Source organism: Athalia rosae, chromosome 8, assembly GCF_917208135.1.
Source record: "Athalia rosae chromosome 8, iyAthRosa1.1, whole genome shotgun sequence".
NCBI classification, from domain to species: domain Eukaryota; kingdom Metazoa; phylum Arthropoda; class Insecta; order Hymenoptera; family Athaliidae; genus Athalia; species Athalia rosae.
Window position 1 is genome coordinate 7,763,967 of NC_064033.1, and position 12,884 is coordinate 7,776,850.

The following is a 12,884-nucleotide window of genomic DNA, read 5'->3' on the forward strand; positions in this document are numbered from 1 at the left end:
CGATGTCTTCACGGTCTATACATGTTTCGATGTTGTAGGCAGCATCGGATATTCGTACGATTCCCAAATCCGGAAACTTATAGAAATAGGTATATCTCTTTCAATGAAACTCAGGAGCCCTAATTTTCGTTCGCAGACAGTTGCACGTACGGTATTAACCATTCCACTTTGTCGATCCGAATCTTGTAATCTTCGTCCGCTGGTTGAAGTACCGCGTTTGCATCCGTTCTAGACCTCGTCAAGATTAACTCTTGTTTAGCGTTAACGACGATCTTGCAGTAATCTTCAGCAAACCCCAAAATCGTACTCAACGGTACAGACACATCAAAATATCCGTTAGAATCGGTCAGTTCTTGATTCTGTTCCTCAACATCTAACCAACGCGCATTTTCCATTATCCAAGCTTGACCGGGATTCAGAGAAGCTTAGCCTTTCATCAGACTCGTGAGATCTACATTTTTGCTTCTATCAGTTTCTATAGCATTCAATCCGTAGCGCACTTCTTCGAATAAATGACAGATTGCATTGTTTACGAGAGTTGTAGCTACCGCTACAGTTCCATCCGTTTTCATAAGTCTACCGTAAACGTGCAGCGAGCTCTTGCTCGGTACTAGGGCGAGATCTTGATGTTGTACGGCTATCCTTTTCTCACCGCTGTTATTGAAACTTGGAAAGGCATACGGTTTGTGTGAGTGAGCCTCGTAGTGGGCGACAGACTCATCAAACATAACCGGTGTTTGAATGTTCAAGATTTCTTCCATGGTTCACAGAAGAGGATACAGATGCAAATGAACCTACGCTTGAATCTATTAAAACTTCTTTTTCAACCTTGAGACCTAGACTTTTCAGGAACAACACGTTTTGACGTGTCAGCGCGGTGGGAACAGGTGCACGACTGACTCCTCGGGTGCATGGTAACTGATTATAACCACCTCCAATTTTTTTGTTATACACGATTCCCATTACTGTGATTTGATGTGCAATTTCACAGTTATAACTTCTCCGCGGAAATTAACCAAATCTCCATCCTGATCAACGATTCGCAGCTGAATGTGATCTATGGTCTTGACGGTGACCGGAAGGTAAATGACGTGCGAAGGTACTTCGATGATCTCATATCCTGGTGGGACAGTTGGAAAGAACTCGTGAATCGTGTGCACCTGACGTTCGTCGGCGTAAGCACCCGTTTTAATATTACATTCCACCCGCAGCGAGTTTACTTTCAGAATAGCTACGGGGAGATCCGATTGATGAACAACGTCAGGCTGTAAGATGCGTGGAGCAAACCCTAACAAGCGACCAATAGAGTCGCTGGGCTGGAAATTTATCGTACGATTACACTTGATTTCGCTACGCAACGTATTGTTGTTTGGTTTTATGGTGATATTTTTATCCACTAGCGCGTTCTGAACGTAGCTCTCAATGTCTTCTATTTCGTAACTACCTGTAGGTATAGTAATAACCTCATCCCCCACGTAAATTTTATTCTGACCGAAATCCACGTTGGGAATTGAATTGAAGGTCAACAGTTCAACCAATCCCATGACATAATTCTCCTGGAGGGAAAGTTCGATTGGCGGAAAGTATTGCGTTTCAAGGATCGTGGATGTCCCCGAAATGGTTAGCGTCAACGAATCACCCATGACCGCAAATTCTAAACTGATCGCGGCACGTAAGCTTTAAGTTTATATACATTCTTTCGAATCAATTGATTATAAAGGAATTTCAAACAAAAATCACCGCATGTGATTGTATCGTATTCCTGATATCTTTCATGATTATATTTAACGCTACCAACACCAAAGTAGCTGATGAGATCTGAAGGTGGTCGAAGATTACCGAAACTGTCGAAGTAAACAACGTCGTCACCGATCTTTTTGTACGCCACCCAATGCGTGCCTGGTCCATCTTTGTCGTCGAGATTAACAATTGCTGATTCGATTCTACGAGGACTGCGATCCGGTAATCCGGTGCGCATAAAGACCCCGCGAAAATGGGGAACGTTAAGAATGTTTGCATACTTTAACAGATCCACATCAGTTGACGCTCGCTGCAGTAGCTTCGCTATTAGTTTTTTGAACGGATACGATTGTTTGGATTAAGGTGGAGTCCCAGTCCCTTCCTGTAAGGTTTGAGGTGGAGTCCCTTGCCCAACGCGATAGCCTCCATTGTTTCGTTGTGCCTCCGACTTTCTTCGAGATCTCGTTTAGCGGCACTCGCGTCGTTCACCGCCTTCGTTATACCTGCCGCCCCTCCGGCTAACGCACCCGTGGCCCTCAGGCCCGCAAGGAGGGGCACCAGGAAGGGTAAGAAGCCTCCAACTTTTGTTGGCACCGGTAGGATGCGTGGTGCGCGTACGTTGCGTTGACCCCCCGCTCTCTTCACCGCGTTCCGAGCCTCCTTGAGTGCCGTCATAACGGCTACACGAGCATTTTTACTCGGAACCATAGATTTTTTCGCTGCTCCTACGATCTCCCGTAGTGCCGTAGGCTTCGGCTTCTCGATACCCATACCCAATTTCGTTTTAGCTTTCATAATGTTGGTAACCGTCCAGGCGGCTGCTTTTCCACCAAGTTTTGCGTCTGGCGTTAGAACCCGCCTCCAGGCTTTTTCTACTCATATTTTATCCGCAGCACTTCGAGCCTCTAGATTTTTACGGTTTTTTGAATATGCTATATCGTGTTCCCTGCAAGCGGTGTCCAAGGAGTTTATTCCTGCATCGCCGCGAGCAAGTTTTTTGTTCAACTGTGTACCAGGTCCACAGTACTGATAAGATGGTAAATGCAATTCCACTTGACCAAGCCTTCGACAACGACGTTTTTTACGGGTTTCCGCTCTGTGTACGATCATATCGACGTTCCATCGAAAGCTGAAAGAGAATGTTCATAAACAACGACTTTGTAGCGTTTTGCATTAGTCATGTCTTGGACAAGGGCTGAAACACAGTGAAACTCGCGCAACAAAAAAGTGGTTAAACGAGAAAGCGGCACGGGCATTTGTTGCCCAACAGCGTACGAGCTGTGTTTTGCGGTCCGTCCAACTGTAGTGAAACAAACGCGCTGCTCGCCCTTATAACACACTTGAACGATCTCAGGTTCGACCAAAGTACAAGTATTTAGAGCAGCTGTTAGGACAAGTGGATGGTGTCAAGTATTTTCTTTTCAACGAAAACCAGCAGGTGGTCGTACCTGAGGATGCACTACCTGATTCTTTGATGGTGTTTCACGATGTGTCCTGCGAAAAGCAGGATACTATCCGAAATTTCTTCAGTATGGGGCGCTATCACGATGTGGATTGTTTTTATCTTTGTCAGACGTATGCTCGTATATCCAAACATCTCGTGCGCGACAACGCAAATCTGCTAGTGTTGTTCAAGCAGGATGATATGAACCTCAAACATGTGTACGACGATCATGTAAACACGGATATGTCCTACACACAGTTCAAAGATTTGTGCGCAACGTGTTGGAATAGCGATAATCATGGATTCCTCGTGATTGACAAAGAGAGCGAGTTCAACGAGGGTAGGTACAGAAAAGGATGAGGCTGTTTCATGAGAATGGAAAAGTGTTAAATGAATCGATTCTAACGAAGAAAATCAGTGACGTTCGTGACACAGTTCTGTTAACATGTAAGCAGCAAAGATTAATAAACAAAAAGTTACCTTACGCGATTTGGCTAGCGCCAGCGCTGCAATTCGGCGAAAATATAGAATGATTGAGTCGGGCCGTGAAATTACCAAACAAGCGTTCAACGGTACGTTCAAACCAGTCGTCGGACCACTGCAAAAGCTTGTCGATGTATCGCGAATGACTGCGAACATCAAAAACGAAATAATGCCTGACGAAAGTGAAATTGTTCCCACAAAAACTGAAACCGTCCCGGTCGGAACCGAAATTTCATCCTGCGAACTATCGGACGATGAGGATGATTACGAAGATGCAGCTCCGTTCGTGAATAATAGCGACGACGCAAATACCGAAAGTATTCAGCAGGAAATGTTGACGAAACGATACCTCGAACTGTTGCGCAAAGATAAACAAAGTGAGCTGAATAACGTATATGGCGTACGTCAGCTAGTTCGTGGACGATGATTGGTTGGCAATTCACCTATAAGTTTTGGACAACATTATATTGCTATCGGTGATTTACGATACGCGAAAACGTAGGGATTATTCGAACTGTTGTCAAAGAAAGTGCCTGACGAGACCTCTGTGAGTTCGGACGACTTGGGAAATTACAAAAAAATTGTCTTGGCAACGAATGCTCACAGAAAATACTACAACAGCAACGAGGCTCTCAGAAGCATCCCTGGTTTCAAATTCAAGAACATCATAGCAAAGATTCTGAATATGCCACCTGCGATACGTCAGCGCACCGCAAAGGGAATTCTCCCACAATATATGGCGACTCGCGAAAACAGTAAACCTGATTACGTGTACTGGGATAATCCTAACGAGCTCGTCGATCATCTCAGATTGCTAATAGCCTCCCAGTCGGCAGGTAATCCGAGTCATGTCAACGAAATTAATTCGATTATCGAAGAACTGCGTGAGAATGGTATCGTTTATTAATGAGCGAAAGACGGTTATTCGTATCATTACAACGATGAACGTCGATGTGTTTGGACGACAACCACAATACAAGGGTGTGGCTTCAGGCGGTCGCGGTCCACCAGGCGTAGGATTCAAAATCACAGGTAATGACAATTTTGATTTGGAAAATAGAAGACTGTGCAACGTTGCCGCTCCTCTGCAGATGAACGACGCTGTTACTCTCAATCATCTGCAGCGGAAAATAGATTTCGCTCGGGTAGAAATGAGCAACAACAATCAACTGATCCACACATTCATTGAATCCAGTACAAGTGAAGCTCTGAAAAATCTACTCGCTGAGGTTAAATCGGGCCAAGACTTGGTGTTCGATAATTCAGAAGTCATTCTCAATCTGAATACTAGACTGACAACATTGGAAAATGAACGAGAAGAAGCTCACGCTAGTGAAGGAGTTGCACAAGCCGGCAAGACGTAATTACCCACGTCGGAGCGTTAAAGTGCGTGGCCTGGATGAAACGTGGCAAGCTGATCTTGTTGATATGTCTGCGTACGCTGAACAAAACAAGGGTCACCACTTAATGCTCACCCTAACTGATATATTTTCAAAATACGCTTGGGCCGTGCCTATGAAGAACAAGACAGGCGAAGAGACAGCGAGTGCTATGAAATTCGTTCTCAAGCGGGGACGCGTGCCGAAACATTTACAAGTTGACAGAGGCAAAGAATTCTACAATTCGCATTTTGAGGATCTCATGAGACGGTATAAAATTAAACTCTACTCCACCTTCAGTAATTTGAAGGCTTCGATCTGCGAACGTTTTATCCGGACGATAAAAAATAGAATGTGGATTGAATTCAGTTTGCAAGGCAATTACGAGTGGATAACTATTTTACCCGATTTCATATCCACTTACAACAACACGAAACATCGAACAATTCAGATGAAACCAAAGGATGTTTCCATCACCAATGAAAAAATGTTGCTCAGGAGCATGTACGGGAGAGCTCGCGTGAAACCTGCTTTAGCTCCTAAATTCAAGGCTGGCGATAAGGTGCGAGTTAGCAAATTGAAAAATGTTTCCGACAAAGGTTCTACACCAAATTGGACAACGAAAATATTCACCATAGATCAGGTGGCAAACACCGATCCTGTCACTTACAAACTCAAGGACTACCGAAACCAACCTGTTGCGGGTGGTTTTCATGAACTAGAGCTTCTCCGAGCTGCAAACTTTGACACTTACCTCATCGAGAAGGTGTTGCGGAAACGTGGAAAGAAACTGTTTGTAAAGTGGTTAGGTTTTGACAATACACACAATAGTTGGATAAACGAAAATAATTTGTTGGGTTGTTTCAAATTGAACATGATTACGTAATAAAACTCCAACGATAATGATATTAAATATAATTTATTATTTCTTAATTTACACCTCAAATCCAATACAGCTCACTCGGAAGGTATGAAACCCCACGGAAGTGTGTCCGTTTTATTGGAAGACACAACTTGCTTATCGTCATCCCAGCTCAGTACTATCTTCTTTCGTGATACCGTATAGACTTCATGCTTTTTGCTTATAAATTAATTTTGAATTTTCACTAAGTTTTGTTGATGCAAAGTACATTCTATGTAAACGTTGAAATTTATTGTCCTCGAAGTTGGACCCTTCGACCCCTTTAGCGCGTTTCTGTTTTCATGGTCGTTTAACACTTTGAAAAAAAAACAGTTTCGCTCTCAAGCCTATGTATTCGGTAATTATTTTTCCGTTAGTTTCATCTTTCATCAGTCCCACAACTTTTTTATTCATCAACGGCATTTCATAAACATTATCTACAGGATTGTCGGAGGTGTCGAATTTGTATAAATCAGCTCTCATACATTCGTATGTATTGAGAAGTGAAATGATACAGAAGACTATCCGTGTCCTTGTACAACATTTTCGCCTTGTCTCCCAAAGTTTTTTTTACATAATTGTAATGAAAATCGTGAATGTATGTTTCGGAAAGATCAAGAATGAAAAATTCGCTGTATATCAGTTCGTTCAGTTTTCTTTTTGTTTTAGTCAATTCATTTATAATCATGTTTTTATCAAAAATCGTACAAGTATGAAAATTTGGTTTTACTATGTAAGATCTGGCATCGTATCGTTCTCTCTACTTGGTAACTGATTGAACATCTCTGTATTTTCTAACATTTTCCATCGTTTTCCAAAAAACAGCATTGATCATTAATTTGAAATTTTTTTTTTTAAAGTCGTCATCAGATTTTTATCGAAGATCACTGTTCGAATTTATATAGCTCTTCAACCGGGGTGCTTGTTTGAACTTTAATACTCCATGAATTTTTGATCATTTCATACCCAAACTTAGACACTGTTCCAAAACTATGTTATGAATGACGTATTTTTTTTTCGCGAACAGGCTGGTCGTTAATTTGGGGTGTGCACATCGCGAAACGGGGGGTACATAGTGCGTGCGTCAGGCATAGCGGCAAGTCTTTGTGTGATTCGTGAAGTTCTTGAGGATATTCTAAGTCTACTTCTAATATGTATCCTATGGGGAATCTGTCTGAAACTTTGCCTATGTCGAGTAGCTCAGAATTTATTACCCATTCAAACGAACTATATGGTAGAAAAAGACTCATACCAGAACCGTACAGGTTGTTCACGTCGAAATACATGATTTACGACTCATCCCGCCACGAATCGAAAGCTGCACCCATGTATCTGTTATGAGCTTCCGCATACCTGTTGGAACACTGGAACACACCACCGCGGATACCTCTTTCAACGAACATCACCATATCAATGTCAAGCAACAGCTCTAATTCGATACGCGTATACTTCAGCATTGCATCAAAAGCGAGACCCGGTGCTGTATAATAATGCAAAGGGTCTAAATTATATGTGGATTGGCAATTTTGTCGGAAATTCTAAAAAACGTCAGCTAAAAGAAGAACGTCAGTGCTTAGATACAAATCTGAATTCTCTCCTGAAGTTTGAATATTAAAAGCCTTCCAGATGTGATACGCATGCGAATAATCAGCCTGTGAAATATTTTCACGATTTAGTTAAGAATAGAAATCTTTAATTGAAGGTTATTGTTTTTCGTTCAGTTACTCCCAATCATCGAAACGTGAAATAACCATCACGCATCGTTGGAGATCCGTATATCTATAATACAACGGAGGTGGCTTTACATGCAGTTCTGAGAATTAGACGTTGGATTTTTTCATCCATGCAACTTAGACGGTCAATAGCGATAGAGTCAAAATCAACGATTTTGGTCTATCAACGGTTGAGATTTTAACAGATTTAAGTTAACATCGTCAAGGGCTTTTGCTGCAGGTGGGACCACTTTAAGCGTCAAGTCACATGAGTTGAGTTTATCATAAACAAAAAAGATGAATCTGTAGACACCGTGAAAACTTCGGTTGTGTACGTGTACTACTGCATCAGTCATCGATATTAGACGAAGCAATGAGTTTCATTCTCAGAAAGAGCTTCGAAGAGCGAAGAACTTACGTATTTTGGAAATTTGTCGAAAACTTGTGCGTTTCGTGTATTTCTGTTAGAGTGAAGTGTAAAAGTGAGACAAAAGGTAAATAATTGTGTTTTTGAAGTGAAATCCTCAATTGCGCTTCTACTTCCACGTACGTTATGGTAAAAGATGTAATATCTTTCAACTTTTGTAGATCCGTCATGAACGACATGAACGACAATGCCTACGTTCTATTCAAGGGGGTATACGTTCCCCATGTATGGGCTGCGCAACTATCACCCGCAACGATCACCAATGTGATCGAACGCGCTATGGCATTGGCAAACATGCCTGAAAACGAAAACAGTCATATTTATTTCATAGCGGCACAGACGTTATGTGCGTTCGGACAATGCGTTGTTACGTCCCACGAGACTCCTAAATTCAAAATTTTTAATATCCCCTAGATTTGAACTAAACAAAGGTTCCATAGATGACCATTTGAACCTGAGATCTTGCAGATGTGGAATCTGGAGAGTCGGTCGTAAAACCCTAGAATAGTCTAAACAAATCCCTGGTCCGCACGCACATTTTCAGGCCAAGACCCTTTTCTTCATATTGTAAACCACTCCGAGTTCGAAATATTCCATTAGCTTCATATATTGCTTCAATTATTAAGAATCAATTTTTAACATTTACTAATGAACAATTTCAAACCGTCTCCGCGTTAATGAAACATTATCACACACTCATTACACTTGTTATCGAAAGAATTCAGTCAAATTTCAATCTTATAATATAAAATCCGTAAAAAACATGATAGAACCTTCGTTCAAAAACACAAATCAATGATTCAAATTCACTGAGAATTTTCCATTTCGGAGTTGGTAAAAATCCAGTTTGTTCATTAAATAATAGTAAACTTTCAAAAACCGAACAATTTCTCGAAGATAGTCATAAAACTCAAGTGTTTGTACCCCAGAAAACTACCCCAGCATAACCAGGCCCAAGTGGGAGAAAAACTCAACCAATGAGATATTTTAAACATTTCGAACAAAATGGATAAACACATACGATTGGAAGAACCCCTAAAAGAAAATTCTAACCAATTGTAGAAATTTACAAAACACCGCCCTCAAAATCTTGGTATAAAAACTGGAACTCAACTCAAAAATCACAGTTGAAAGATACAAGACACTACGCAGTCACAGACCAAAAAGTCACAAGAAACAACACAAGACTCAGTTACATGACACAACACAGTTACAGTCACAGACCAAAAAGTTACAGACAAAAACTCACTCACTTAACTCATCCACCAAAAACTTAACTTCAGCCCAGTTTTCTAAAAAGTTGAATCGGAAGTCCACCAGTGCAGTTTGCACCATCTTCTCCAAATCCAAATCAATTTAAGCAAGGTGTTATTTTCATACATACTCGTCTCATTCCAAATTCTTACTTCCCCAATTCATATCACTCCCGATTCTAACTTGAGTTTTCTGATCAACTGTTAGTTAGTATTTTTATATTATAAATTTTGTATTTCATATTTTATTCTCGAAATATAACCACGTATTCATTCAAAATTCACCCTTGTTTCCAATAATTAATTCTCCAATTTTATCAATTATAAATTTATTCAAAAGGAAAAGTCTGTATCAAAACGACCACGCTTTAACCGGCTGATGTTCGTTTTCCTCTAGATTTTCCTCATGAATCAGGCGGCTATTGAGAAACTCGCTTAACCCGGCTGTAGTTATCTCAAGAACCAAGTGATTCTTACGAGTAAATTCGATTTTTATATAAAATTCCAGTAGAGTTTAAACCTAATTTTCCCGATTATAAGCGAATCAATAAATCAGATCCCAGGAGACAAGCATATAAAACCAAATCCCTCTCCGAGTAAAACATCATCCTCAAATTTCCCGTGTTATTATTAATCACCGCTATTTCCAACTTTGCACTGGTCTCGACTTGGACCCAAAAAATCTAGACACACACACTCCTGTTCACGTAAGATCCATCCCAAACAAAACTAATCCGATCGGACGTAACAGCGTTGATGGCACCTGGATGTTCAAAAAATGTTGCAGACCCTATGTTCTGATTGTTCGTGGTATAGAACGCTTTAGCCTGGACAGCGATTCAGATGAAAATTTCGACGATCAAGATGATCTAGAGCTTGATGAGGGGTGCTACGCCGACTGATTTATATACAATAACAACACTAGAAAATTTTCTATAACATGGTTTTTCAATGATACAAAAAGTTTTTTTTCAGTATAGTTCTAGAAATACAAGGTTCTCTTACAATTAGGTGTGTGTAAATATATATATATTTTTTTCTCAATATTTTTTACAAATATACTTATGTAAAAAAGATGAAAAGATTGTTTGACAATAATCAAATGTAGTGAAATCTTGTGGTACTTGCCTCCAAGGTATTTCAGATTCAATTGTCTTTTTGATGCCGCCTCCAGCATCTGGTCGAACAAACTGCTGTCTCCAGCGAAGGTGTCATCCTCCGCTAAAAGTGTGCGAGCCGAACGGGTAGGCAAATACACGCTGTTTTCAATGTCTACCACCACCTTAGGTCCATATCTTGTCTGGACTTTGCGGAGTTTGCTTATTTTGTAAGTTTTGTTTACCTCGAATTCGGTCAGTTTTTTTTGTTGGAAAAAATTTCTCCAACCTGGCTACTTTGTTTAGTTGCGACAAATCTATTTTTTTTCAATTTTTGTTTGTAATAATTGGCTCTGAATCTACTTTTTCACTAGAGTTTGACAGTTCGCTTTCGGATTGTTGTGATTGTCGTTTTGATTCACTTTTCTCAATGTTCCACAAAAAAAATTCACTCGACAATGATGAGCTTGGTTGATCACTTGCAAAAGGTGAGTTTGCTGAGCGACTGTGCTTGAAAAGTACGCTGTCTAGAAGTGTTCCGATTATATACTCTAGCCCTTACCCCTCTATAAGGGTTAGAAATCCGTAATTGTTGATAAATAAAGTAACCAACGCTCACGCTAACGCATCGGTGACCTGCCTGACCGTCAGTTCTTCCCCGGCGGGGTGGAGTACGAGGGATCGAGAGGACTGGTTAGATGATCCCCAAAGTTTCGGTCGTAGTGAGTTCGAACCTACCCACCGACGTTTCGGAATTTGTTTGTTAACAACGACACCGACGATCACCCCATGTAGAATGATCCCCTTTGATCGGAAGATTCGACGAAAAAAAATATTTACGAATTCCTTCTATCTCGGCGATAGCGTGAAAGCGAAGGGTTGAGGGGGGCTACGGGTCAAAACCGTCAGCGTTTTCTGAAAAAACAAAATGGGGGTCTCACGATGACCGCACACCACGGGCTACCTCGCCAGCGGGGGAGGGGGAATCGACGGTGAGACACGTGCGTCTCGGCTGACGGGTTTGCGTCAGATAAAACTGATCCTTGTTCTTGCTCGGTGTTTCGACAGGCTCTTCGCCGGGATCCGGCTATCGAATTTCGTGGGATACCCACGCCAACTGACAGTTTCTTACTGGCCCCTTTACGACCTTTATTATTTCATCCACAACGAAATAACTATCCTTTTTGACGCGCTGCAGCTCCGCGTCGTAGAACAGGCCGTCGATTGTCTCGCCGGCTGAATCCTGCAGCGCGTAAACTACGGGGCTGCGTTCGTAGACCCGTGCGATTTTCAACACTTCGTCCTTTCAATTGGCCTCGTAACCCTTCCGAAATACTCCCTTGGCCCTGCTGATACGCACTCGATCGCCCGTGCAAAATCGCGCGTACCGCGACGACTCCGACACTTTACCGCCTCGTGTTTTTTTTACGTTAGCGCGAGCTGTCGCGGCGTTTTCCAGCGTCACCTCGGAGGGGGTGATTTTCATGGTCGAGTGTACGGTGCGGTTGTAGACCTTGACCAGCTGCGGCAAAACGTCCTTGTATAGTCGGGTGTTCGCGTGCGTTAAATATCGCTACATTCGTTTCTTCAGGGTGTGGTTGAAGCGTTCCGCCACGCTTGCTTCGAAGTCGGGGTTTTGGGTGACGCGATGCCGCAAGTTACGGCTGGCGAGCATCTTTTGGAATTGGGCGACTACGAATTCCGTTCCCTATTCGGTCTGCAGATGCATCAGTCGTCGCTCGGTCGATTCCAGCAAATTTTTGAAAACCTTAGCAACCGTACCCTTGGTCTTGTCCTTCACGCTCTCACCCACGCGAACTTGCTCAACACATCTACGACAACGAGAAGGTAGTTGTACCCGTCGTTGTAGTGTTTCAGCGATCTTAGGTCGGCGAGATCGGCCTCCCACAGATCGTCGACGTTTTGTACGCTGTAGTGGGCTCGCGGAAATCTCCTTCGTATCGTGTTGTGCAGTGGGTACGCGTCCTGGGAGGCTAACCAATCGTCGACGGCTGCCAAAGATATTTTCTTTCCTCTAACGGCTTGCTTCAATCCACGTGCACCCCCGTATCCCGCGGGGTTGGACGGGTCGTAGTACAGCTTCTTCAGAAGCTTTATCGTGAGCGCAAGGTGCACCAGCGGCCTTTCCCCGTTTGAACGGGTCTTGCCTTTTTTCGCGGAGTACGAAAGACGTCGTAGTCGTCGTCGTCGCCGTCGTCGAAGTCGTCGTCGTCGTCCTCGTCGTCGTCTAAATCACCGTAGTCGCCTCCGGTCGGTCCGCAGCTACTACCACCACCCCTATTAACGGTGCTCTTGCTCCGATGCGCTCTCGAAGTCGCAGCGTTGTTTGCAGGTCGTCGATACGGTTCTTCCGGTGAAAGGTGCGTTCTCAAATATATTGGATTTCCCATGAACTCTTGCGGCATGTTAACAGCTCTGAAGAGTCGG

At 42.6% G+C, this 12,884-nt stretch overlaps 2 protein-coding genes across 2 annotated transcripts; one reads left to right on the forward strand and one right to left on the reverse strand.

Moving 5' to 3' along the window:
- Positions 1 to 425: 425 nt before the first annotated feature.
- On the reverse strand, positions 426 to 761 carry LOC125502146. The gene has a single exon (XM_048659910.1). The coding sequence runs from the start codon at positions 759 to 761 to the stop codon at positions 426 to 428; it is 336 nt and encodes a 111-aa protein (XP_048515867.1).
- Positions 762 to 4,975: 4,214 nt separating this feature from the next.
- Positions 4,976 to 10,241, forward strand: LOC125502147. The gene is made up of 4 exons (XM_048659911.1): positions 4,976 to 5,928; positions 8,248 to 8,432; positions 9,214 to 9,316; positions 10,127 to 10,241. The coding sequence occupies exons 1-4, from the start codon at positions 4,976 to 4,978 to the stop codon at positions 10,239 to 10,241; spliced, it is 1,356 nt and encodes a 451-aa protein (XP_048515868.1).
- The last annotated feature ends 2,643 nt before the right edge of the window (positions 10,242 to 12,884 follow it).